Here is a 26760-nt window from a genome sequence, read left to right on the forward strand (position 1 = left end):
TTGACTGATTCTTTGCTTTTTTTTCTTTTGTTTGTATGCAAAAAAAAAAGGAGACTCAAATAAGTATGTTGGATAAATCATATAAGAAATTAAGGATAAATGATGCTGCACTTGCTTGTGCCACAGTCTATCACTCCTTTCATCTGGGCTTATCTAGTCTTCAGTCTCCACATGCCTTTTGCACCATTTTGGCCTTCAGCATCCATTCATTCATTCATGTTTTTATTCAGTCAATGATTAGCTCAGCCCTACGCTATTGTGCTTGTTTAATAAAATAGGCCATGATACACACGCACATTCAAGTGCACGCACGCGCCACACACGCATGCGCACAGCCGTTTGACTCACATGTGCTGACATGGTTCCCGAGGCTTCGAATTTTGCTTTGCTCTTGCACTTCTTATTTCAACATATGCAGTAAACCTGTGAAAACATTTGCATGCACACACGACCACACAGCAAACTATAACCGCGTGGACTCTTGCAGCTGGTTCTGCAGAAGGTATGCCAAATCTACAAGTGAAGACAGCCAGAGAAAAATAATATAAAGAGTGTTTTCAGTCAAGTATACTGTATGTGAAGTTTAGAGAATATTAATACCTTAATCATCGCTTACCAACTATATTTTGTCCTATGAACATTTACCATTTAAAGACTGTGATGTTTGTGTTTGCATAGTTGCATTGGATGTTCTGGCTGCCGGCAAGTGGCTGTATGTTGGAGAGCAATGCTCATCCTGTTAGCAATAAGCTGTAATATCAGACAGCAGAACTTAGACCTGACTTCCTCACTATACAGATGCAATAGCGCAGGTGCTAGCATACCCTGTTTGGACTACAGAGAAGGAGTGACTGCGTATGCAAACTTCACATTCAACACACCTTTGCCTAAGCAAACATGCCGCCCTTTGCAGAACCCGTGTGTGTCTGTGTGCGTGTCTGTGTGTGTATAAGTGAGGGAGAGCTATGCAAATGGCCTGTATGTATCCTGTTGTCAGTGCGAGGTCTTCAGGGTGACCTCCAGGAGACTTCACCCCTGAAGCTGTGACAGACAGCCTTTAGACCTCACTTTCTGTGCGGTGTGTACGTCCAGGCCAGGGAGAGATGAACAGTTGCCGTCTCATATTTCAGATTCCCACATCCTTAATGTTTACTCACCTTCATTTTTTTTTTTACAGGAGATAATTGGAGGTAGAGAATACTTGATTGCTGTCACTGTCACTGGTGTTTACAGAAGCTTTTGCTTTGTTATTTTTCAGATTGTCTAGTGTTTGTAATACTGTTAGCCAGCCCTCCTCCACTGTGGGTGCTGTGAAAACTGTATCTCTACAACAACCAATCTATGGCTGCCTTTATTTTTTTAACTGACACTTCTTTACCTAGATGTAGATAGGGAGAAGCAGATTTGAATGCTCATCTAAGACAATTGATTAGCGTTGTTAGCTTGTGGCCAGGCCTTGGCCAGTGAGTTTCTTGGGGTAAATCAAACTTCGGGGTATTGGTCTGAGTAGAGCTTTTGTTCGGTGGCATGCAGCTTAACACTGTGCATTGACACAGACTGACAGCACCCTGGCAGTACACAGTAGTTGCTAAAATTTCCCTGCTCTGATTTGTGTGTTTGACAGTGTTGATTTTGAGTAAGATATCCCAATACTGTAAACGTAGTTTCTTTTTTTTCTTTTTTTTTAAAAACAAAAACATTCAGACACTTTCTCCTCACTGTCTGTCCTCTAGTCTTGCAGCTACTTCATTTCACACAAATCGCCTTGTATGCATTTCTTAAGATGTATCTTTTGAGGAAAATGTGGATGGTTGACAAACGTTGTGTGTGTTCCCACAATGAAATAAGAAGTTAAAGAGGCTGGACCTCATTTTATTTATTTGATCTTTTATGGATTATTCTCTGTAATTGTTTTTATTTTTCTTGCAGTTGATGTGATGATTTAGTAGGTGACATGACAGACTGTGTTAGATGCACTGAAACTTGTAGTTATGTGTATTTGTGTGGGATGTGAGGTACAGGTCTGTGTAAACGGGGGGCTGTTCCATTTCATTTAGATGCAGATTCCCTCTTCAGAAATGACATGAATGGCTGGCCTTGATGAAATGGAACGGGACCCGTAGCCTGGTGTGTATTAATCTGCTAAACAGATACGTTGGAGGAGGCCATTTTGTTGTGACAACCACAGGAAGAGCAAGACACCTAATCAGAAAATGCTAGTGGTCACTGTCTTTCACTGAGCATCTCCTTTATACTAATTGATAATCAATGGTGCTGACCTTCCAGAGTCTCTCTCAACATGCTCACTGGTACCACTCCTAACATCATAAAGGCTAGCATCAAAAGGCAAAACATCCCTCTAACATTTATGGCTCTTTCATTTAATTCCAACCTGCATGTGAGTGGTGTAGATATTCTGCGTTTTTACATCCATACATTTGTACACCTGTTGCCTTTCCATCCTGCCAGGTGAAGCTAATTTGTGTATTTGTTGTTCTGGTTCATTTGTTCATTGTTCAGCACGTGTTTACCTCCCAGCCACTCACCCAGGAGGTGCCCAGTGGAAGTCATGGACAGTAGCAGTATTTGTGTTAAGTTTTTCTTTTCCACGTGTGTTTGAGTGAAATGGCTAAACCTTTCAGAGGTCTAACTGTCCTCCATTTAGATTTTGAAGTTTTTGTTTTTCCTTTTGGTTTTCTAGCACTGATAAGAAAATGATTTATGGTGACCTGGCCGTGAACAACTCACAGGTCACAGGTTCTTTTCTAGTTCTTGACACTTACGTGATACATTGTATATTTTATTTTATTTTATTGCTTTGAATTAAAAGCTAGATGGACATATAGCAAAAGCCAAATGGTTTTTAGTTTGAGTGTTAAGGTGAAGTTTCAGACCCTCTCAGTATAAAGAGGCCCTCTGGGTGACGTAGATATTCTTAGAGTCAGTATTAGACTCTATACTCCATAATGTAGAAGGAGCGGCTTCCTCAGCCATCACCATAATCAACAAGATGGGCTTTCTGTGACTACTATGACTAGATGACCAAGTAATCTAGTCATAGTAGTCCATGACTAGATTGACTAGATGACTAAGTAACGGGGGCAAATCAGTCAGCGCTCTTTTTATTTAAAACAGGAAATTGATCGTTTTAGTTGGCGATAAGAGCATGTTGGCTAGTCTTGTTCCTGTGATTATATACTGTACATGGTCTCAATCCGGACCAAGACCAAGCCTGCTGCTCACTCAAGAGGCTTCATCGTACCATAATCTCACCTGCTCTGATCCATTCTGTGCCAGTTTAAATGAAGGGGCCATTCGTTTGGCATCTGACAAGACTGGCAGCCTTAAAGCTTCTTAATTTATTGCAGTGTTTTGTTTTTTTTCACTCGAGTTTTTATTTTTTTTTATAAGCAAAAATATTTAAATTGAAAAAAAGTGCATATCAAGAACGTTATCATTGTAAATATTGTTGTGTGTAGTGTTTTAGAAATTCTATAAGGTCTTAAATCACTACAGATGCTAGCATAAAGAACAAGGCTTTGGAGGTATTTGGCTGGGGGTTTATCTGGTGCCATTTACTCTAAGTGCTAGTGAAGCTTACACAGCGACATCAATGTTTTTACATCACTGCTTCCCAGCACAGCCTTTTTTTTTTTTTTTTTTGAAGAAAATTAAAAATATCCTTATCCCATGAATTTTACATTCCTCTCACAATCTCTGAGGTGTTCTGCCTTCCAGAGGCCTCCCTACACTTAATATGCTGTAGCAGCTGAAGAGACGCATCTTAGCAGACGTAGGCATCAATCTTCAGATGAAGTTCGGTGTCCTTGTTTCCGCACGTGACGTCTCTTTGATAGTGACGGCAGTTGGGGTAAGGTGTAGGTCCGAGGAAAGCACTGCAGGATAGCGATGTGTCAGCCAAAAACACCATATGCTTACAATGCAATGAAACAAGAGCACCCAAACCAGCGACACAATCCACTCTGAAATCTACACAGTTTAATTTTTTTTTTTTGTATGAAAGCGAACTATTAAAAAAAAAGAAAAGAAAAAGGATACAGATTGCTAAATTTAAATTATATCTTCTCTGATTGTAAGGAGAGAAATTCTCCTTGAATTGAAGCCATTCGAAGCCACTTGTCAAAACTTGATGTCAGCCTTATGTGGATCTGTTTGTGTATCGGCATATTATCTTTTGATTATTGAAATTTGTATGATGGAGATTTTCTTTTATACCATCATTGTTATTGTCAAAGTACACCAATAAAATGAAACTTGTAAAGATAAAGTATCCCGTCTCTGCCTGGGTATTTGTTCCGCGTGCGAGCATTTCCTCACACTGTGGTCAGTGGCTCTATTTTAAGTGTTCTGAATAATAACGTGCTTCATGCTGCATGCTACCACTGCTGCACAGAGTGTAAACATGCACACACAGGCATGCTTCCTGTAAAGAGGCATTCACTTCACACTTCATTACTCATACAAAAAATGCACAGCACCAACTGGCCGCAGTTAGAGCACGAGCTGCCAATGACAGGGCTCTACTAGGAGCTTTTTACTCTATTTTCAAACGACTGCTGTCACTTTCTGTAGCCTGCATGGCCTATAAGAGGTTATGATAGTAGGTAACACTGGGAGAGACATTGTGTTCATTGTGTCCAAGAGGATATTCTGCTATTCTAATTAAAGATATTTCTGTCATTAACTTAATATAATGACAGAAATGTCAATGTGAGCATCCTTAACTAAGTGTCCTTGTAGTTTGAAGACCACATGAGCACCAAGGGGTTCTACACTGTAAGCAGGAACATAAACAGCATCACGTCCCCTCTTAAACCCTCTTGCCCAAACAGTGGATTATTGTCTTGTGATCCACAGTTACTGGCATCTTGGGACCAGATTCCTCTGTTTTGGTACACTTTTAATAGCCCCACTTTCCACTCTTGTCACTCTGCTGACAGTTTGTGTGTGTGTGTGTGTGTGTGTGTGTGTGTGTGTATGTGCTGTACACATCCGGAACCTGAGACAAAGATGGTGCTTGTTGCGATTGTCCAGCCTGCCATCCATAGAAGAAAAACAGAGAGCCGAATGAGATGCTTTGACATGAGGTCACTTAAGATTCATTGAATCGGAGCAGCTCCAGCCCTGTGGCATTTAGCACATTAACTGCGCATCTCCCCTAGTTAACAGAAGTGACAGCTGATAATTTAATTATACTCTCGGAAAAGGAAATGCTAAGTGGCAGGGATGGGAAATCTACATGGGAGTTTAAATGTATTCCACAGAATTTGAGCACCACCTCCCACACTGTATTCCTCCAGCAAAACGTAAGGAAAAAGATGGCTAGTAATTCATATGATGTACTGCATTTGAAAAATGTGCAAAAACACCCCCATTTATCCGCACTGAAAATGCCCCTGCTTCTCTCCTGCTGTGCAACAGTAGTTGTAGTGTGTGTGAGAGGCTTGGCAGAGGCACAGAGCCCCGCTGGAGTAGCCACATCTTAATGGAGTCTGGGAAACACAAGGCTTTGGTATGCTAACACCAGCGTCACTTAGCTGTCAGACACACACACAGGGCAGCTCTCAAGATCTCAAGAGTCGCCCTGGCATGTGTATACAACACACGCCGGCACACACATACACATCCGTTGTTAATTCATCCACACGAACCCCCTTGAGTGTTGTGCCACTCAAAGGCTTTGATGCCATTTGTGGCGCCTTTGCCTTTGTATGCTGCTTGTGTGTCTGTTTCAATGCACTTCTCCCTACAGAGTGTCTTAAACTGGAATCTGCATCAGGAAATAGCAGAATAACTAGATTTGTGGCTTTCAGTGGTGCAGAACCGTGTCACACTCTTCATCCACACTTCCTCTGTGCCACTGTCTTTGTGTGTGTGTGTGTGTGTGTGTGCGTGCCTCCTGTACACACAGGCTCTGAGAAACAACCAGAGAGACATGCCCTTTAGCTTTCCACAATTTTTAGCTTTGTGTGTACGTTCTATATGATATATGTGCTGACATCATGCATTAAAGGGCCCATGCTCTCATATCTGGTTAAATCAGGCGTTTGAGTAATAGAGAACAACAGTGCCTTATGGGATTCTGCGTGTGTGTGTGTGCACATGTGCTGTCTCATGCGTGTGCAACAACAAGAAGCAGGGGGAAGAGAGGAGCCACTGTGCTCATGTGTGGATGTCACATGAATTTGTAACATCGCTTGGTATTACATAACTGTTTGTCAAGGTATGAGCATTACCCAGCATTACAGCAGCATGCTCCCCCTCCTCTTTGATTCTATTTTCTCTCGTCATGCCCCCCCCCCTTCCCCTGCTGCGTCTTCTCCAGGTCACCAACAGGACAGTCCTTTGTGTAGTGCTGCTTCCCAAGGGACGAGAGAGCATCCAGCTGCTGTCGGGCCCTCGGGTTTAAACTAGCACGGCTGCTGTTTCACTGTTGTGTTTTCGCTTGCGGATGTGTATCTGAGCAGGCACGTATCTTCCCCAGCTCCTGTTGTGACTCCTGTCTGCTTTCCTGTCAGGACTCAAGGGATGGAGCCGAGGGACGGAGGAGGTTGTAAACACGTCTGCTTCCGATTCTCACATTCCTCATCCTCCTTGACACTGCTGCGCTCTCTTGTCTCAATGTCCATCCTTTGCTCTCCTGCCTGCCCTGCCCTTGTCACATCCCTGTCTATCAGCTTGAGTATTCCTCTTCAGCGAGCTGGGCCCGTCCTCTCGGCTCGCCTCCTCCCTACACTGACTGTCACAGCCATGCTCATCCATTGTCTCTGCTCATTTTTCCTCTCTGACGCCATCTCACTGTACTATTTTTTAAATTTCTCATTACATTCACTTTAGTTTATTCCGCCCGTCTCCTGCTCATGATCATCTCACTATCATCCCTCAGCCAGTTCTGTTTCCAAGCCAATCATATCCATATTTTCCTTTGTCTGTGGCTTCCACCCTCTCCATCCGCTCTGTATTGCCCCTCCAGCATTTTTGTTTTTATGTCTAGCCTCTGGTTTTCATTATGCTGTGATTGCTTCTTCCTGTTCTGGTTACTAAGAGATGTTGTCTTTAGAACTATGTGCTGATGCTGTACCGAAGACCTGCTGACAACGCTTCAGTGGTGCAAGGTCAACTCATTTTTACAGCTCATTTCACTCAGCTTCATTCATTATCGTTGAGTCTCAACTAACCTCTGACTCTGTAAACGCCGTAATACCCTCTGCGCTTTCACCTAATGACCTCACCTTATCATCTGACCACTTCATGTGACCACAGTCTTGTGAGCTGGTGTGGTTTGCAACTTCACTAAGATGTACTCATGCTGTTCCAATCACATTTCTATCAAATGAGCACAGTTTCCTTTATGTATCAATTTGGTAAAGTCAGGGTTTTTTCTCGAACAAAACTTCTGCGGACTCTGTGCAGTCATGCCTCAGATTCCTCCAGCCTATATGCTGCGCAGCATATATTAATGATACATTTCTGGTCCCCATTACACGCTGACAGCCAGTTAATCAGTGAGAGATGTTGCTGTCTTAAACTATGCGCTGGTTTTCTGTGAAACCTGCAGACAGTGCAACCTGACTACAGGCTTAGTCATAATTCAAAATCTGTTTTCTGTCCTAAATCTGTGATAGCAGATATTGAGAGAAATACATGCGATGCAGCTTTCTAAAAACTCTTTAGACAGAAGTTCATTATTTTCAGATTAACACTGTGACTCATTTGTCATGTGGACATGACAAACATGGGAGCTTTAGTAGGTGTGGTCTTAGTCATTTCAACAACTGATTATTTGACCTTCTATTTTATTTGCCTATTCATTCAAATTCAAATTTCAAGATCTGCTCAAAGCTTATTGCAGTGAAACAAGTTCTTTTTGTGATCAACAACTCATGAGGAAATCGAGGAGCATATTCAACCTGAAGTGATTTTGTAGGCAGCAACCTACAGGAAGTTGATATGCGATCTGCCTAGAAAATAATATTTATTCTGGCATTGCACTTAAATCTTAAAAAAATCTTTTTTAGGAATTTCAGTTTGCCACTGCAGACGTTTTTATCTTTCTTAATCACATACTTCTTTTATTATCTGTTACGAAAAACTACATGAAAAAGGTCAAAGGGTAGGTGTTAGTGCTCAACAGACCTAGACACCACTGTTTCTGGTATCACAGCTGTAATTTCTGACTCTCTCTGTATCTGTGGGGTCAAATTTGTTTCTTTCCTGCAATATGTTTTTTCTTCTTTCTATCTAAATACAATGAAGGCACCATCTCCCATAAATATGAAGTATGATACAAACGTTTGCGGTGGCAATCTACGGTCAAACTTGGGTCAGAGGATCTGATGGGTCACTGAATTTGATGTAACACCGGTATCCCTTCTCAATTTTTGTATTTTGAGATATGTTTTGATATGTATATTTGTTATTATGTATTTATTTGCCATTTCCACGTTGTTTTTAAGCTCATAGCATTTGATTGTTTTAGCCTCGTAATTAAGAGTGTTTTTTCCGTTTTCCTCATATTTATTGTGTGTATTTGTTGACACCACACAATAAATGGGTGGGAGCAGAGTTAATATTGTCCATTAAACTCCATAATAAACCTCATATTAACTTCATGGGCGAGCTGGTGTAAAAAAGTCCCATTACACTGATAAATAAAGTTGTATTGAATTGAATTGAATGAATTGTCATTTTTTGAGAATATAATTACCCACGTGAATTTTGAAAAATTGCCAACATCGCGTCTCAAAAACACTGCCACTGTGTTTTAGATTTTATTTCGTTCCATCTACCATGCCATGTAATGTGTTGTCACTGTCCCCCAATGGTGACTTTTGCAACTTCTCTGCAGTAGGAAACAAACACAACTGTCAAAGCAGAAATACATATCATTTTTAAACAAGTTTACAAAAATGTAAATAGCACCAAGATGACATACAGTATTTTCTTCAAAAAGACCAGACAAGTGTCCACACAGAGGATGTCAACTGTGCTTGTCAGTAGAAACCCGTAGCAGCGTATTAGTCCCATATCATCCACTTTGTTTTGTTATCATTTCTCTAATACAAACAGTTTAACACCATAACAATGCAGTCACTTCATATAAGTTAAAAAAAAGTAAAATGTGAAACAAAGAAATCATGATCAGAGAAAAAAAAAAGCCCTATAGAATAAAATCTCAAGGGAAAATATTGCCCAGCTATACAACCATAGGTGTGTCTTAGTATTCTGTGTCTTCCTCTCCTCACTTCACTAAACTAAACACCCAGGACATCTGGAGGCACTGGGTTGGGCAGCTTATGGGAAATTACTTTCACCGGTTCAGTTAATTTGCATCTGTGCAGATGGGATTTGAAAGAGAGAAGCAGAGGAAGTCACTTGAGCCTAATGAGAAGCACACATAAGTCTCTTTTTAAAAAATTCTGTAGCTCAGATGCTACTGGTCTCCTTTTTGGCTGGCTGCTTCCTTGGAAACGCAGTCTTTGACCTCCCCTTTCAGCTCAGCTAGCTGTTCTGAATGGACGGCAAGGGTGCCATTCACCTGGGCCAGGTAGGAGTCTGAGTGTCTCTCAAGCTCTGCCCTGATCCTCTCCAGGTGCTCTGCTAGCTCCCCCAGGCTGCTGCATTGACCCTCTACCTGGCTCACCCTGCTATCAACATCCTTCACCTCCTTCTGTACTTCTATCGCTGTGCTCCGGCAGCCCTGCAACCCCCCAGACAGCTGTCTCTTTAAGGCCAGTAACTCTCCCTTTAGCGTGGCCAGTCGCCTCTCCCCGGCCCCCAGGAGGGAGGCTTGGTGGCCCACTAGTTTGGTGATTCCTTGCACCTGGTTGACTAGCTGGTGCTCTCTCTGCTCCCAGCTGGAGTTAGCGTGGCCCACCTCACTGGCTATGAAGCTAATAGAGTCCTTTAGGCCTTTTAGTGTGCGGTTCACAGAGTTGATGTTGACCTTCAGCAGGGTTATCTCTCCCTGGACTAAGCCCTCTGTGTCTTCTTGGGCGACACGGAAGAGCAGGTTCTGCAGGGTGTTGTTTAGGCGGTCCAGCTGGTTCGAATGGGTGTTCAGGCGGTCAGTCATCTTCTTCTCCATACCCTGACACTCCTCCTCTACTTCAGTGATACTGACACCCCCTGCTGGCGGAGTGGAGGGTGAGCAGGAAGAGGTGCAGAGGAGCTCCAGATCTATTAACTGTTTCTGAATGCCATCCAGGTCTCCCTCCACTCTCCTCCTCACAGACTCGATCTCTGTCTCCAGTGCTGGCACTACCTGACCCTCCAGGAGTGCTGGAGCAGTGGCATTACTCAGCTCCGCAACGGCCACAAACACTCTCTCCTCCAGGGTCTTCAGCTTGTCCTCCAGCATGGTCTTGAAGCCATCCAGACCACCAGGGAGCCCTGCTTCCCCATCAGGTCCAACCTCTGTGGCATTGAGGCGGCCCTCTATGTCCACCAGGCGGGTCTCGATCAGTGTCTCCACATGTATGCTTTGGTCAGTGAGGGCAGCCTGGAGCTGTCTCTGAGATTCTGTCAAACCTTTGACTGACTCCTCCAGCAGCAGCACACGCTGGGACAGACTGTTCACCTGCAATAATCAATAACTTATTAGTTCATTAGTGATAAAATGTCCAATCATACATGATTACATTACAATATATATGAAGCTACAGACAGGAGACTGGTTAGCTTGGCTTAACTTAAAGACTGGGAGAAACAGCTAGTCTGGCCTGTCCAAAGGTAAATAAATCAGCCTACTAGCACCTCTAAAGCTGGCTAATTAATACTAATTTAACAACATTAAATCTCATTTGTTTAAACCTTCCAAATATCAAAGTGTAAAAGCGGGACTACTTCTAAGCCGAGTACAATGACTTCCTTGAGTCTCTGCTGGTTGTCTAGCAACTTATTATGTCAAGACTCCATGTAGTCACTGCTCCCAATATAACCACCTGTAAAACCACAAACTGTCACAAAGAAGCCTTTGGACAGAGCCACGCTGGCTGTTTCCTGCTTCTTCCAGTCTTTATGCTAAGCTAAGAAAAAGGTCTCCAGGCTGGAGCTTCATATTTATGGTACAGGCATTGGAGAGTGGTACCAATCTTCTCATCTAACTCTCGTCAAGAAAGCAAATGTGCATACTGCCCAACATGACAAACTATATTCTTTTAAATCGTCTGTCTAAATTTTGGTAGTGTCACATCACGTCAAAACATGGTGAATTTATTTATTTATTTATTCAAGGACTGTTCACTTGACAAATTGGATGTGTTCACTGCACGATGATCATATTACAATCACATCCATGTCATACCTGTCCGCAGCAGCTCTCAGTGAGAGTTAGACCCTGGATCTGGGCCTGCAAAGAGCCCAACTCCTCCCGGAGCCCAGTCTCTCTTCCATCCAGAGACTGCTGCATCTGCTCTTGGCCGTCCATGTGATCCCTATGGCACTTCCTCTGCACCTCCCCAATCTTTGTGTCACATTGGCTCTCCAGACCGGTCAGACGTCGCTCAAAGCCATCCAGGATTTCAGCCCGCATGTCAGCCAGCTTGGCATCCATGATCTCGTCCATATGAATAGTTGAGCTGGGGCCAGGGATGGGCCTGCCTCTAGCTCCTTCCAACAGCTTCTTCAGCTGGCCATCATGACCCAGGACCATCCCCTAAGGATATACAGGTGAGAAGGAGAAAAAGGTAGCATTTAATAAAGGAAGGAGAAGGAGAGCCGAGGCCTGATCAATCTGTACAGATACTGTATCAACTAATCTTTGTGCAAGCTTAGTGGTACAGTACCTGAATCTCCTCTAAGATATGAGTTTTGGCTCGGAGGTCATCCCTCACTTCTGTCACCCTCCCTGCTAAGTCTCCAAAACCAGTGAAGCTTTCTCCTCCTTCAAGTCCATCAGGAGTCCCATCTGGGATCACCCCGAATCCCACTGTAGAGTCGGGCACACGGGGAGCGTTGGGTAGCAGGGACACCAGGATTTTGTTGGTATCCTCCCGGAGGGATGTGCGCAGTCGCTCCTCGAGGCCAGCCACCACTCCATTGAGAGTGTCTAGACCCTGGGTGAGGCGACGCAGGTCCTCCTCCATGCGGTCCAAACGTTCACCAGTCACTCCTGAAATCCCAAATTTGTTTCCTGCATTTCCAGGGATCAAACAAAAAGGAGAAAGGAGGACTTAATTTTGAGAAAGTCTGCCAGCACCTGAGAAGGAATGATGCAGCATTTAAAAGGGAAAAAGAGAAAATAGGTGCTTGCTCAGATGCACACACACATGCAGCAGTACAAACAGCAGTTGGTTTAAACCTCAGGGCTTTACAATAAATTGGTTGGTGTTTGCTCACCGTAATTTGGTTTTCCATTGCCAGCTGGCAGCTGTCCTGTGGGTATTGGTCTGTGGTCAGGCACGCTGGGGTAGGGTTTGCCAGGTTCCAGTTGGCCTCCTCCAGGTCTCTGGTCCACAGGGGGTCTAGGGCCATGGGGGAAGCCCTTCATCCCTGGACGATGGGGCACACCTGCACCCTTGAAAGGTGGCATCATGACGTCAGGCAGCGACGTGGGTCCATCATGGCAGTTTTCTCCAGAGTAACCGGGACAACATCTCCACTCCAGCTCAGTCACTGTCTTATAACCCACCTTGTACTTTGGCTTGTAGAATGTCCTGTACCTGAAGGACGCATGACAGAAAACACATTTACTATCAGAGATAAAGAATATGTTACAATTGTCGTATCAAAAGTTCTATCAGAAGTGCTGTTATTTGTTTTTCAGTAATTAAGAGCACAGAGCCAGGCCAGAGTATGAGAGGATGGGAGGTGCAGAGCGGAGATAAAGGGATGAAGTTGTTCTCTATGGGATTAAACATGGATTAGAGGGAGATTAGGAGATTAAGATAAAGTGTAATGTAAATGATGTGGCATCAGGGGATTGAACCAGGGTCAGCACCCAACTTCAGTGTTATCTTGTTTAAGCTGAATTTCCTTTTGCCTGTGAATCAAACTCTCTCTCTCTTCTCTCTCTCTTACACACACACACACACACACACACACACACACACACACACAGTAATACTTTACTTCAGACCTCAGTTTGTATCACAATAGATAAATGATACTATTCTCATTCTTCATCATTTCATAAAGGTAGGTGATAGATGTATGAAGCAACACCACATCCAGCCCAGAATAATAAATGAGTGAGTGAATGAATAAAGGAGGAGGAGGTCTTCAGCATTTCTAATGTGTAGAGGAAAAAATGCTCTCAGCAGTCAGTGTCCTTTGAACTAACATTATTCAGTTGAAGAAACAATCTAATATAAGAATAATAATTGAATTAACACCATTTCCCCCCAGTGGTGTCTCTCTGCAGAGGAACTCTAACTATAAACACAGTTGTGCATGCAGCTGAGGACCTACATCCTTATATGGACAGCACATCATGTGAACACTAGAGGGCAACATTGGTATAGAGTATATTCTACATGGTTCCCCATGCTGCAGTTTACTGAATGTGAAGTAATAATTACACATTTTAAAATTCACAGCCAAACTCCATAGGACTTTTATTGCTTTTTGTTGCTTTGTTGTTTGAAAAACTTACATGACAACAGGACACTTCTGACCCCAGATGCACTTGGTGGTGTACTCAGCCTTCACGTAGGTAGCCACTCCATCCTGCAAGGTGCATGTGATGTTCTTCTGGACCACGTAGGCACAGTGGTTTCTGTGGAGACAGTAGAGTGGCATCAGAGTCAAACAAGTTACAGCACTGATATATCGAAACTGTAATCTCGATCTCATTAAAGATGACAACAGCCCTTGTTTTGCTCTGTGCCTGTAGGTAAATGCTAAACTGTCATGTCACACAACAATAACATTAGCCACCATAAGCCACTGGCCATACCCGACCATGTAAGGTTGTATCACCAAATCCCAAAGTGTATGAAATTCAGGTGGGGTCCTTTTTAATTGTAAAAGGAAGAATGTGTTATTTCTTCTCTCAAAAATGACATAGTTTCACTTTAAACAAACAAATAGTTGCTGAAACACTTAATCACATTCAGTGCCCTTTAAAGCTCTACTGCTACTCCTCCTCCAGCTGGGTGATGAGATTATTTCTTCCTCACAAATAAGTCATTCAAATATGACGCCTCCCTTGAGTTTAGTCTGTGTGAAAGCTTTACTGTACTGTTTACTTGTTTGATTATTCTATCTGTCCTCTATTCTGTTATTTGTTTTATAACACCAGTTTTATAAAATGTTGAATAAACACAACTTTTTTGTGTATAACCTTCTTCTTAATAAGACGGCTGTTCACGATAATAGATGCCTCAGATAAGATTTATTCATTTCAAATTAATGGTTTGCAACCTATAACCAGATCTTACAAGCTTTGAAGGGTTTTATATTACATGGATGATATATATATATATATATATATATATATATATATTTATATATATATATATATATATATTTACAGTATATATATTGAATTATGTTTCCCTGTTTAATCTTATGGATACGTCTGGCAGAATGATGGCAGAGGATGAGTTTTGTCAGGATGGATTGTCTTTTGTTTCCTTCTAGTTCCAAATGGTAATTCAGCAACTTCCCTACCAACTCAAAACACATTTCTTATTGACATGTTGATTGATTTATAATTATCAACACTGAGCTGAAGTTATTTATGAAGACAAGAAACAAGAACTATCACAGAGACTGTTTTCAATCCTGGACGTGCTCAGATATGTCCAGAATCCAACACATAAACTTCACTATAACTACTTTGAACAGTTGTTGCATCATGCTGGAGCTGGACCTTCTCCCTCTTTCTCTCGCTTCACTGCCAGTGCAGCTACAGCAACTGCTAAATGTTACCCTGGCCCCCGTGCAACACAGGAAACGATGATCTGCGCTCTCTTTATGCTCACATGTGAAGCATTTCTTACATTCAGAGGGGAGCATTTAGCAACACATGCAGTACTTAACGTTGCGCCACAGCTGTTTCAGGACAAATAGAAGTGTTTGGAGGAGCAGCGAGGGACACAGGGGCCGAGGAGGGTCTACATGCCAAGTTAACAGGTTCAGAGGGCTAACAGGCAAGACAGCCTGTCAGAATCTGTGAGAAACCGCTGCACTGCTGCCGCTTTCTACAAATCGCGGACTGTGTTGACAGCGTTTTTGTGTGTGCGTGTCTGTGTGTGTGTCACCACTCTCCCTGTGTTGACGTATGTTAATAGTGGTGGAAGGAAAAGGGCAGGAGTCAGAATGACAGAGCTCCTTTCATACCAGCCTGACAACCTGCTGCCAGGTCATGCGTCGTTAAGGAAGTGGCGGTTATGTGCAGAACTGATGTGGTATGATGGGAGTTCTTAAAGCACTTTAAACTGGGCAATTTACTGGTTGCTGCAGATGATTTTTCTAGCATAAAAAAAACAGGAAATCTGGCTAGAAACATTGTTTTTGTATCACTTTTTTTTTTTGCTTCAGTTTATGAAATCAAGACTGTAAACTTAATCTGACAACACAAGTGGTGATGCGTCATAATTTCTAGAACATTTTCCCTCTCATGAAAACTAGCGAAAAAACCCTTGTACTGTTTCCCTGCTGACGCCACTGTTACAATGCTGCTAATGATTTGCTTTCATGCTTTTTGTTTTTTTCACTACCACCCCACCTGCAGGCTCTTTTCTTTATGATCCCTGAGCGTGGTTAACACTGGTCACTCCCTCTGCTCTCATCTGCTGCTAACAGAATACACAGAGCCCTTGGCGCCAAATAAATCTTCACTTTTTAACATGTGAGAAGTCTGGCACAAATATATTTGTACGAGATCACATTCACATGGTGATGGTAATAAAAATTGTTGGAGTTAAGAAAAACTGACGATACTGTCATCCAGAGAACGTCAGCACTATAGTGAATGTTATGTTCATATATATATATATTATGTTCAACAATGTTTAATGGGTATGGTTTCCTCCCAATAAATGACATTATCGACTGCAACAAGGAGCTTTATGGCTTTGTTTTTTGTGTATGTGAGGAAAAGCTTCAATAGGCATTCAAGGAGTTTGGACAGCTGATGTAGAGCAGACTCAGTGCATGAGTATGTCTGTGTATATAGTACAGTAAGTGTGTGACCCTTCACACATTACACGCAGAGCTAATCAGCGGAGTGAAAAGTGACCATGTTCCCCGATTTGTTTGTCAGGTGCACATCTGGGGGGAGCCAATGACCTTCAGACTCACACACAATGCCTGAAAAGTGCAGGAATCCAGATGTACATGGGTTGAAAAAAAAAAAAAAAACCTTTCTCTCTTGGTCTCTGTTTCTGCCGCTCTCTCCCCAGTCCGCTCTTTGCCTGTTTTCACAGATCTGTCAATGTCATTTGGGTCTGTGAGTGATATTTTATCCTCAGTGTCTTACAGACAGAGGGGTTCTGGCTTTGTGAGAATCAAAGTTGAGCGCTGAGATAAATCCTGTCCCTCTGCGCCGCAGTGTCGGTCAGGGCAACCACAGGTCACCTCCTCTGCTGTGTAAAAACAGATCTTTATAGGACGAATGTTGAGTTTCAACTTGAGAGATAGTGATAGTGTGTGTGAGCTGCACACACACATGCACGTATTATACACACACACACAATGAAGCTCTTAGCTTCTTTTATCTCACATCCACAGAGACGACACAGCTCTGCAGGATGAAGATTATACGAGCTTTATTGCCAGAAATACAAACCAAATATGTGTAAGTGGTCATGTGTGAGAAGAAAAGTGCCGTCTTTAGTGTTTGTAAATGTCTCAGCCACGTCCAGCCGCTGCAGGGTACTGATCTGAGGTCAGAGGGCTACGGAGAGGAAGGAGAGACAGAGAGAGAGAGAGGGGAGTGCTGGCCTTCTCTCAGCTATTTTCACACCTCATCCCTCAACCAATGTGGCACAAGGAGACTGGTTTTAAAAAGTATAAATACATTCTGATGTTTGTTTTAGCACTCTCTGGTGACAGATGGGCCACCCAGGATAACCCAGTAAGTGCCAGACAGTAAAAACCACTTAGGTCAAGTCAACTATATTTATGACTCACTCATTTAAAAACAACTAGCATTGGGCAACATACCACACAATTACAATTAACAGTCACAGTAAACATAACAGACATCTGCATTTTTTTAAATATGCATCATGATGATGTAGAGCTTGATCTGACTTGAGTGGTATTCAAACAAGATTTAAAGGTGTCAAATGAGAGCAAGTGTCCTTAGCTTTGAGGCAGCAACAGCAAAAGCATGATGAGCTTTTCATTTTAACTTTGCCCCTGGGACACGCAAAAGCATCTGGTCAGAAGACCTGACTGACCTAGAAAAAGAAAAACGAAGAAGGTGAGGCGAATAGGAAGTTGCCAGCATACGTGCACAGCCATGCTAGTGGCTCTGTGAGGCGGTACTTAGGCACAGCTGTGCCTTTGAGCTAAATGCTAATGTCCACGTGCTAACATGCTCTCAATGACATTGTTAAAATGCAGATATTTAGCAGGTATAATCTTTATCATGCTCACCATCTTAGCGTGTTAGCATGCTAACATTTGCTAATTAGCACTGAACACAAAGTACAGCTGAGGCTGATGGGAATGTCATTCGTTTTGCAGGTATTGGACAAATGAAACTTTGACCTGATAATGGCGCTAGATGAAAAGTCAGGGGGTCACCAAAATGATTGCAATTCACCCTGTGGGGGACATGAATGTGTCAACCAATTTTCATGGCAATTCACCCATTAGTTGCTGAGACATTTCACTAAAAAACAAAATTAGGCCTTGAAGAATGCCCCTACTAATTGACCCAGGTCTGAGTCAAATGTTACTCATTGCCTGTTTGACTCTTTTGCAGTACAGATCCAAAAAAAGGGATTTTTTTTTGAGCCAAACGAAAAAATTGGCTTCCTGCATATTACTCTACAGTTGCTCTAAATTGTATTTTAGATATTTCTGATGATGTTTCACATATTTCTCCCTCCTTTATTCATGTAGAAAAACATTCAACTTACAAGTTGAATCCCACTAAAACAATCAAAAAAATATATATAAAAGAGATGTCTCCAGTTGATCCCCACCCTCACTGAACCACCCAACCCAATCTGACTTAACGCTGATTCAAATTCATCAGTGGATTAAACTCTCTTGTGCACCTCCCTCCCTCACCTCTCACTCTCGTCCTCCCCAATCAATATCAAAACGCTCCTTTCACCACGACAGGAAAGCCACACTAACTTCTTTTCTTTACCTCACTTTCCTCTCTCTCCCCCTTTTAACGCCAAAATATTGTCTTTTTTCTGTCATTGGAGCGTGTCATTTTTTTGACTGCTAGTCTGGTCCCACTGTAAATATTTCCAGTATAACATTACAGTTCTTAAATCGCTTCACAGCCTCCCAGGGGGAAAGCAGAATTCCCATCTCAGATTCTCATGTGGAGCGTTTTTCGGCAAATATTATTGCTGCTGGACCTCCACCCTCTGCTGGGCCCAAAACAACTCACCTTTCAATCCCCCATTTTCTCATAAGCTTCCTTTCCTTTTCTCCGCAAAATCTCCAAAACTGCAGGTAATCTGCAGCATACCAGTCCTGCTCTTGCCTCTGTTTCTAATATTGTGTTTTTTTTTTCCTCTTTGGATTTTTCATGAAGCCCCTCTGTGTTGCCTCATCATGACCCTGACGTCTCCAGCCCTCTAACCTGCCGCTTTTCCCTCCATTGCCTCTGTTGTTTTGACGCTGTGGCATTAAGGGCTCACCTTCCTCATTACTAACCACTCTCTCACCTGCAGGGTTCCTGACTGTTTGAACCCAAGCCACTGCTGTTGCCTCTGACAGATTTATGACCGGAGCGGGCCAGATAGAAAACCATGCAACCTTTAATAGGACCTTTAACAACCGTGTCTTTGGGCTAACAACTCTCCTCCAGGGCCCATCTCTTTCCATATATGCTCTTAATGAAACCTATTTCTAGCCAACTGGCAGGTCTTGAAGGCCCCATGGTGCAGGGTTGATTGACATTGCTCTTGTGGCTACTGATTAGGGTTAAAGGAAAGACGTGATACTCCAAGCTCGAGGAACAAGGGGGATCACATTCACTCATTCACTGCCAGCTCTGGTTATTATAGCTTAAAGGCAGACCATTGCTTTTACATGTGCTTACATTTTGGCTATCCGCCTCTAATCCTCACTACAGCAGTAAAACCATGTAGGTTCTCTTCTATGGAATTTCTCGTTGTTAGTTCCTCTTCATTATAGATCATTTTTAGTTGTTGAATTTTGACAACCACATATGTTGCCTTATTGGACTGTCATATATACTTTATGTTGTTTTGTAGTCTAGTAAGAGGCTCAAACACCTAATGAAAAAACACACCAATAACTTATCCTCAGGCATTTCCCAAAGCACATAATCTTCTTTGAGTAAGAATAGCTCTCTGTGTTTTTAAAATAAAAGGGTATTCAAACGGAATTGTTAGATTACTGTATACTCTTGGGAATTAAATCAATAGTAATGTGCTGTACAGAAGGTGGACACTGAACAAACCAGAGCAACATGACACAATATGTACCAGGGTGCTGATAAGAAAACGATAAGTAGCTTGAATCTAGGACCGGCCAATAAAAATATTTTCTGATAACGATAGGCCTTATATAATGTTTATAGAGAGCAGAAGTGAAACCAGAACTTCCGGGTTCTGTTCCAGAAGTAAGAAAACCTCATTTAAAATCCCATTGACATTTGCGATATTGCTAATAACTAAACATTCCGGCTTGGAACAGAGCCTTTCTCAGTATGTAGTGTGACTCACTCCGTATGTTTAGATACGGACGATCATTTTTTGAAAAACGTATCAAATATTGTTGTTTATCCATTTTTTGTGTGTGTTATTTTATTTATGATTTTTTTTTAGCTCCCTTTAACAAATATTATTTCCCACAGTCCCGTTGAGGGTTTAAATGTCACGGCTTGACAAAAGAGGCGAGTCCGCGGTCGAGTCGAGGGCTCAGACATGTCTGTAAGAACAGCAGAACAGAGAGGACAGAATAATGTAATGTTTTTTAGACATATTACAGAAATTACAATTGTAAAAATTACCTTAGAAGAGAAATTTATGAATTTTATGGATATGGACGAAACCAAGTTATGATGACTCAAGTAATGGCTATGGTTTAGGCTGCCACATTTGAAAATTGTAATGGAAGCTGTAACGATCGAATTTCTCAAAAGTCTTATTTTGACAGTTTTCAACAACAATTTCCTTGGCATTATGAATTTGGACAGCAGAATTTGGTGCATCAATAACAACGTATAGCGCATTAGCCTACTAAATGTTAAAAATCCACGTTTAATGTGTGTTTATGTAGAAATCCAAACATTTTAGCAGAAAGGTCAGCAAAAGGAGTAAGTTCGATAAATATGTGTTGTCAAGGAGCTTGGGAATTTACTGCCCAGCCTCACTGACCCTTAGCAGGAGACTGGCTCCGTTCTTGTCCTCCACTGGACACTCAACACAAACTTACAACAGCAACTCATAACCTCTAACCCCTACCAACTCACTGACCTTTCCCCCTTGATCTCTGTCCAATAGATCATCGAAAGGCCCTCGGATATGCCTCTAATCTGGTCAGAGAAGACATGTGGCATCTACTGGGATCCTAATTGATTTAAACAACACCCATTTCCCAGTGATGGGTGTATGGCTCTTGGATTATGTTTCACCTGTTGTTGTGCATTTGTATGTTCGCTCTTTTCCTTTGTGATTTATACAATCATCTTAAGAATGTGTCACACAGAATACATTAGAGAGACCTATGTTCCTATGTACACTACATCACAACACAGTCTCTCTACTTTTTTATAATTTGCCCTCAGAAATAAAGAGATTTAATGTCAAAAACATCAACATTATGAAATGTTAAAACATAATATCTTTTAATCAATATTCACCACTTTGCCAAAGCCTTGGACTAAAGCACACTGCAGAAAATGTGAGCTTAGCCACTCATGCACAGTCTTAGCCATGGCCCAATGTAACCCTCTATACAATAAAGCTGTGACAGGTACAGTATTGTAACTGTCTAAGATGTCACAGTCAGTGACTAGAGGGCTATATATTTTCTAACTGCAGCAAGGAAAGGAATGACTGTGAAATCAAATCACTCGCTTTGCTGCCAAAACACAGACAATAATTCAACTTGAAGAAAAAAAAAGTCTGTGTTGCACCAACAGCTGAGAATTTTTAAATGTCTCCCTAAAAAACAGGCGCGCTTCTTGTCCACGTGACTGTGCAGTCAGTAAGAGACAAGAGTTCGTGTTTACAAGCTGTAAAAGAATGTGAATGAAATCCTTCACACAAATACACATAAACAAACATACACGCATACATATATGCACACACTCAGACACGTCATAGCACGTGTGTTATTTTTAAGTCTCTATTTCCACTGACCAGTCAGGCTGACAACAACTGAGCTCATATATCTGTGGTGGTGGTCTGACACTGAAACGTCCCCCGGGGCCCACTGTGTGTCCAAGGTGGGTCAGCAGCTCTTGTATAAACACTATAGTTGGACACTGACATATGTGGGGGAATATTACTGGCTACCAGCAACAAGCAATTACTGACCATCTGTAGTTACTGATCAGTTAGTTTTGAATAGAACAATCTATAAAGTCTGGTTAATCTATCAGTTTCAGGCTTGGAACTGTAGCTGGGATAAAGTGGCATGGGTGAATATAAATACACCAGTTTGGCACCACTGTCAAAAAGTAAATAGATGCCACTGTCATGTGCAACCAGCATGCAGTAGACATGAACAGCAAAGTTTAAAGTATCAGATATGAGGAAAAATAAGATGCAGGGGAAGTTTATTTGTTTAGCATCTTTAAACAACAAGGTAAAACAAAGGGCTTTACGTGAGACATGTGTGTGACAAGTGGTGATTTTGGCTTTGAAGAAGTGCTGTGAGATTAAACACATGTTGACATGCTGATTGGAAATGAATGGGTGAAGCTTACATTGTTACGGTGGAGACCGAATGCGGGTGTTGCATTCAGCGTGAAGGATGCTGAAGAGCCTGTTCCCTGGAGGTGAGGGTACATGGCAGACTAAGCAGGGCTGGGCGATCAGCAGTGCTCTGTGGCAGTTTGAGTGAAGCAGCAGGTAGCTGGGGAGCTGTCCAAAGACATAACAGCTCTCATGGGAAGCCAAGCAAAAGAGACGGGGAAAGGGAGGAAAAACCGAAAGAGCGCTGCAGGCCAAACATCAGCCATCTCTCTCCAGGCAAAATATATCCACAGGGCTCTGTTTCATCTCACAGCTTCATGGCTTTCAAATAGCATGCGTAGCCTGGGATTGTTATTCCTCTCATGTGGTTTGACTGTCCTGACAGTATCAGTCCAGTGTATTTACATGCATCACACATCAATGATTAAAAACACGAAGATCCTTCACCACTTTTTGTTGATACTGGAAGAGTTAGCTAGGGAAAAAAACCCAGCTTTCAACAGCAATCTCAATGAAAACTCAGTTGAGACCACTGTGTTATTGCTTTAATATTGATTGGAGATTACTTGTACCACTCCCTTCTGGCAGCGGGTGCCCAGCTGTACTGTAAGTCTTGCCCCCCCCCCTTCCCACCACACAAACACAGCGGCTGTGAGGGATCAATACTCTTGTCATCAACTCAGCACCCCCCCCCCCCCCCCCTTGTTGCACCATAAAGACCATAATGACGGCTTTGTTTTCATAACGCAGTATGCCATTGTTGCTCTATAATGTTTATCCCCAGCCACAGATGGTTTTAGGTGTGAACCACAGAGAAGGGCTGATGGTGAGAAAGAGAGAAACAGAGAGTCAATTCAGGGATCCGTTACCAAGCCGATGCCCTAACTAAAACCATATTTCTGCAACTCGCCGGTGACATGTGTTTCTCAGGGGAAATACAGTATGAGGTGGGTCCTGCTTGCGAGCACTCTAGCTACTTGGAATGCTTTTTGAATTCAATACCCTGCAGCGTGGGAAGGGAAATAAAACGTGCATTAGCGCCTGTGACATGTCCAAAACCTGGAGCACTTACTTGTGACGGGTCATGGGCTTGTTTGGTGAATGGTGAGGGTTGAGTCCAGCCTTGTACAGGTTGTATCTGTTTCCATAGAAAGGGTTGACATGGCCTCCATAGAAAGTCCCTTTACTGTCCACCACAGATAGCAACACTCCAAAGAGAAAGAACTGCGCAACCAGTTGACACAACTTGGTCCTCATTGTTCTTTTTGGTCTGAGTCTTTAAAAGCTCAATTAATTCCAGAGTCCTGCAAATGCACCTGGCTGATGAGGAAAACGGGGTAAAAAGTGATAGTTGCAGGTTTCTCAGCGCACTGTGTTGAAGTTCCCCGGCTCACGTTCAGTCTTGTCTTCTTCAGAGGGCCCTGAAGGAGACATGGAGCCCAAACAGCTGTAGCATCAGCAGCATCTCGCCCTGTACGCCTTCAGTTCGCACACTAACCACAGTCTGAGCACATAGGACAGAGCAGAGGGAAAACTAGTGAGGCTGAAGAGGGAGGGGAGAGGAAGAGGGGCAAGGAAAACAACACAAAGGTGTGCTGGAGGAGGGGAAAGGAGAAAGAGGAGAGCAGGACAGAGGAAAGAAGGAGTGTGTGAGTGTGTCTCTAGGAAAGTTTCAGCTCCATACACGCACACACAGACATGCAAGCGTGTGTGAGACCTGCTGACTAGGCTCGACCCTCCAAGTCCTCTGCACTCTGCATGAGTGAGGGTGTGTGTGCAAGAAGCAGCGTGCTGCTCTGCTGCCTCTGAAGGGGCAGGCAGACAGACAGCCTGTATTTGCATATCCCACCCCAACTCCAGCCTGGCTGCTCTGCACAAGGGTGGGACTGACTGCTAATATGATTTGGTAACTCTTTCCCTCTTTGTCACACACACATGAACACAAACACACATATAAACACGCAGCTTCAAATTAGATTTAAAGGGCAAAAAAAGCTCTGTTACTTGATTCTGCTTTCATTCTATTTGTTGTCCCCTCTCCTGGTCTGCCCCCTTTCTCTCCAATCTCATACAATCTAAGTTTTTGTCTCTTTAATCCCTTAACAATTTTATTCCTCTACCCTCTCTTTTTCTTTCTCCATCTGCACTGGGAGCAGCTGTACATCAAAGCGCAGCCCCAGTGTGCTGTGCCATGTGCGTGGCTGCGGCTGCAGCCGGCTAAGACGCTGTAGATCTGGACACAATGGACCTCCTCCTTGCCTCACTGTGGTCACTCATTAAAAATCCCAGCCACAGCTTCAGTTGCGATCCACACCCCGACCCCCTGCTTATGTCTTACCGCACTTCCATGTAGTTCTTGAATTCATGCATAACCGCCTCCTGTGTCTTTCATAAGGTTTGCCCTGAGAATTACGCAAATTAGTTCAGTTTCTATAATAAGAGAGCGTCGGTGTTTGTTCAGTGACTGAATTAATGTTTGTTGAGCCCTAAAATATGTCTCTAAACCTTTAGTGAAAGGGAGGCTAGATTGTTGTCAGTTGATGGCTTTTTTAAATTTTGCTGCAATATTCTATTTTTAATCCATGACTTGTTCCAGAGACACTTTTAGAAGAAGCCAAAGCAAATTACAGTTACAATAACATCTTTTTTTTCATTCTCCAAAATTCTATTGGAAATTCTGGCGTTAGTGTCCGGTTACACCAGGGAGTGGCACAGAGAAATTCATTTGCACATCCTCAATACTTCCAAAATAGGTGGAGTTGGAAGTTTCTTCAAAGCTGCTTTTGTGTCATGCGATAGCTAATAACGGTTGTAGTCAGTTTGTTTGTTGCAATATAGAAACATAAACACATTATGCACTCTCACTCTAAACATGCACTCTCAAGAAAGTTTAAGATTGGTCCATGGTGCAAATTTCTGTGTTAAATTTTGTGCAACTTTACTTTGCCTCTGCAAATTTCTGTAGAAATTATTTCAAATTTTGCTGTTGTAAATATCGATAAGCCCAAGCCACCAAAATAACCACTGGTTGGATCATGTTATCAGTAGGAAGACGACGACCCCAGCGTGGCTGATTCTAAAAGCTACCCTGAGAAGGAAGACTTGGAGGCCGGTGTCTGAAATGGCCTCTTTGTTTGGACGGTTTATTTGCGGAGTCCTTCTCACCTGTGTGTGGACTCCGCACCATTTACCCTGCTTTATTTACGCTTCATTTACAGGCCAGTGTGAAAGAAAAACTCACAGCTTCACGGTATGCAAAGAGACACTTAAATGGAAGCGTTTCCAAATACAGACCCAAGAGTACTCAAACAGACACGGAGATGGTAGATCTTTCAACCAATGTGTTGACAAAAGGATGAACTAAACCTTTGAAAAAGACCCTGCAAAACGCTTTTGAGATATGGTTCTTTATGTCCTTTCATCTTATTCCATGGTATGTACTTTAGTATTGAATCGTGTTTATCCAGTAGAGGTTCCTTTCGTCCGCTAATGCTGCACAGATTCCAAGATCTACAGTGTGTGAAGCTGCTGACGTGTTTAGCCTCCTGCTGAAGATTCATCCCGTCGCTCCAGAAACTGTCACCTCACAAAAGCAGGGAGAAAGTGAAAAGGAAACTATTTCTAAATCTTTGTCTATTCTGGCAGACAGCTCTGAACTGAAATACCATGTTTTTTTTCACAGAAATGACTGGCACAGTTTTAAACAGATGTCTGCCACAGCACACTGTCCAGATGTTGAGGAAAAAACGAGAGATATCTGTGAATCTCTCGCTCACCTCTCACTGTTAGTTTATGAGTTTATGATCATTTAGAACATTAAATAGAATCACATAATGAAAGACCAAATAATCCAAACAAAACATATCAAATAAAATAATGACTAAAATAATCAACATTTAGTAATAATGGGGTATTTGCTGTGAGCCAAAAATTAAATGTTCTGTTTCATTTATTCATTAGTGAACCAAAACAGTTTCTGGTGGCTATATGTCTCATGGGTTTGTTCTCTTCTTCATTTTTTCATTTCCTTGTGTTTTATGTAGAATAGACGGTCATTCTGGCAATGCTGGACTTTTTTATTGGTCTTTTGAGCTACATCTGTGAGTAGTTTCAGATAAGTATCCTTATCTGCTCCTGACTGACTGATGGAAATCTGAGATGAAATTCATGCAATATTTTAAAGAAGTCTGTAAGCCTCTCAAGCATTGGCTTATGTAATAGTTTGGCCTTTATACTGAATATGAGGCAGTGACCAAAAATATTATACCGCACGATGTGCAATTTCCTCGTCTTTATATTGGGTTTGGGCTCAGGATATCGTATCCCGTTCTAAGTGACATACAGCCTGTGTCCAGTTTTCCCCTTAGCCCCCAGTGCCTGATAGGAGCCATCAGTGTGTAGAGTCTCTGCAGCAATGAGAGACAAAGTTAATGAATCCACTTTAGCGAAACAGGACACCACTCAATTAGTTTCATTGCCCTAACCCCTCCATGAACCATCCCCATCTTTTGCTATCAGTCTTCTGCAGGACTTTTACAGGACACACATTTATCAGATTTAGACACAGGGGCACAGACCTAGTGAGGGAGAAGTAGAGAAAATGGATGGATTCCAGTTTAGTGACATCAGCTACTTAGCAATGAGGAGGACACTTGATCCTTTTCTTACAGTAGTGACCTGGGAAGCGACCCAATCTCCATAAAGAAAT

General features: G+C 42.5%; 1 protein-coding gene across 1 annotated transcript; it reads right to left on the reverse strand.

Annotated features, from left to right (window-relative positions):
• Positions 1-9454: 9454 nt before the first annotated feature.
• emilin3b (elastin microfibril interfacer 3b) lies at positions 9455-23309 on the reverse strand. Its single transcript, XM_070911113.1, has 6 exons — positions 23125-23309; positions 13616-13738; positions 12361-12683; positions 11808-12154; positions 11327-11677; positions 9455-10600 (listed from the first exon to the last, which is right to left on the reverse strand). The coding sequence occupies exons 1-6, from the start codon at positions 23307-23309 to the stop codon at positions 9455-9457; spliced, it is 2475 nt and encodes an 824-aa protein (XP_070767214.1).
• Between the last annotated feature and the right edge of the window lie 3451 nt (positions 23310-26760).

Source organism: Enoplosus armatus, chromosome 8, assembly GCF_043641665.1.
Source record: "Enoplosus armatus isolate fEnoArm2 chromosome 8, fEnoArm2.hap1, whole genome shotgun sequence".
Taxonomy (NCBI): Eukaryota; Metazoa; Chordata; class Actinopteri; order Centrarchiformes; family Enoplosidae; genus Enoplosus; species Enoplosus armatus.

Coding starts and splice junctions, on each gene's coding strand:
- emilin3b (XM_070911113.1), bottom strand. CDS start 23,309: ATGAGGACCAAGTTGTGTCAACTGGTTGCGCAGTTCTTTCTCTTTGGA. Junction 12,155..12,360: donor CAATGGAAAACCAAATTACG/GTGAGCAAACAC, acceptor CTGGAAATGCAG/GAAACAAATTTGGGATTTCA. Junction 10,601..11,326: donor CTGAGAGCTGCTGCGGACAG/GTATGACATGGA, acceptor TGATTATTGCAG/GTGAACAGTCTGTCCCAGCG.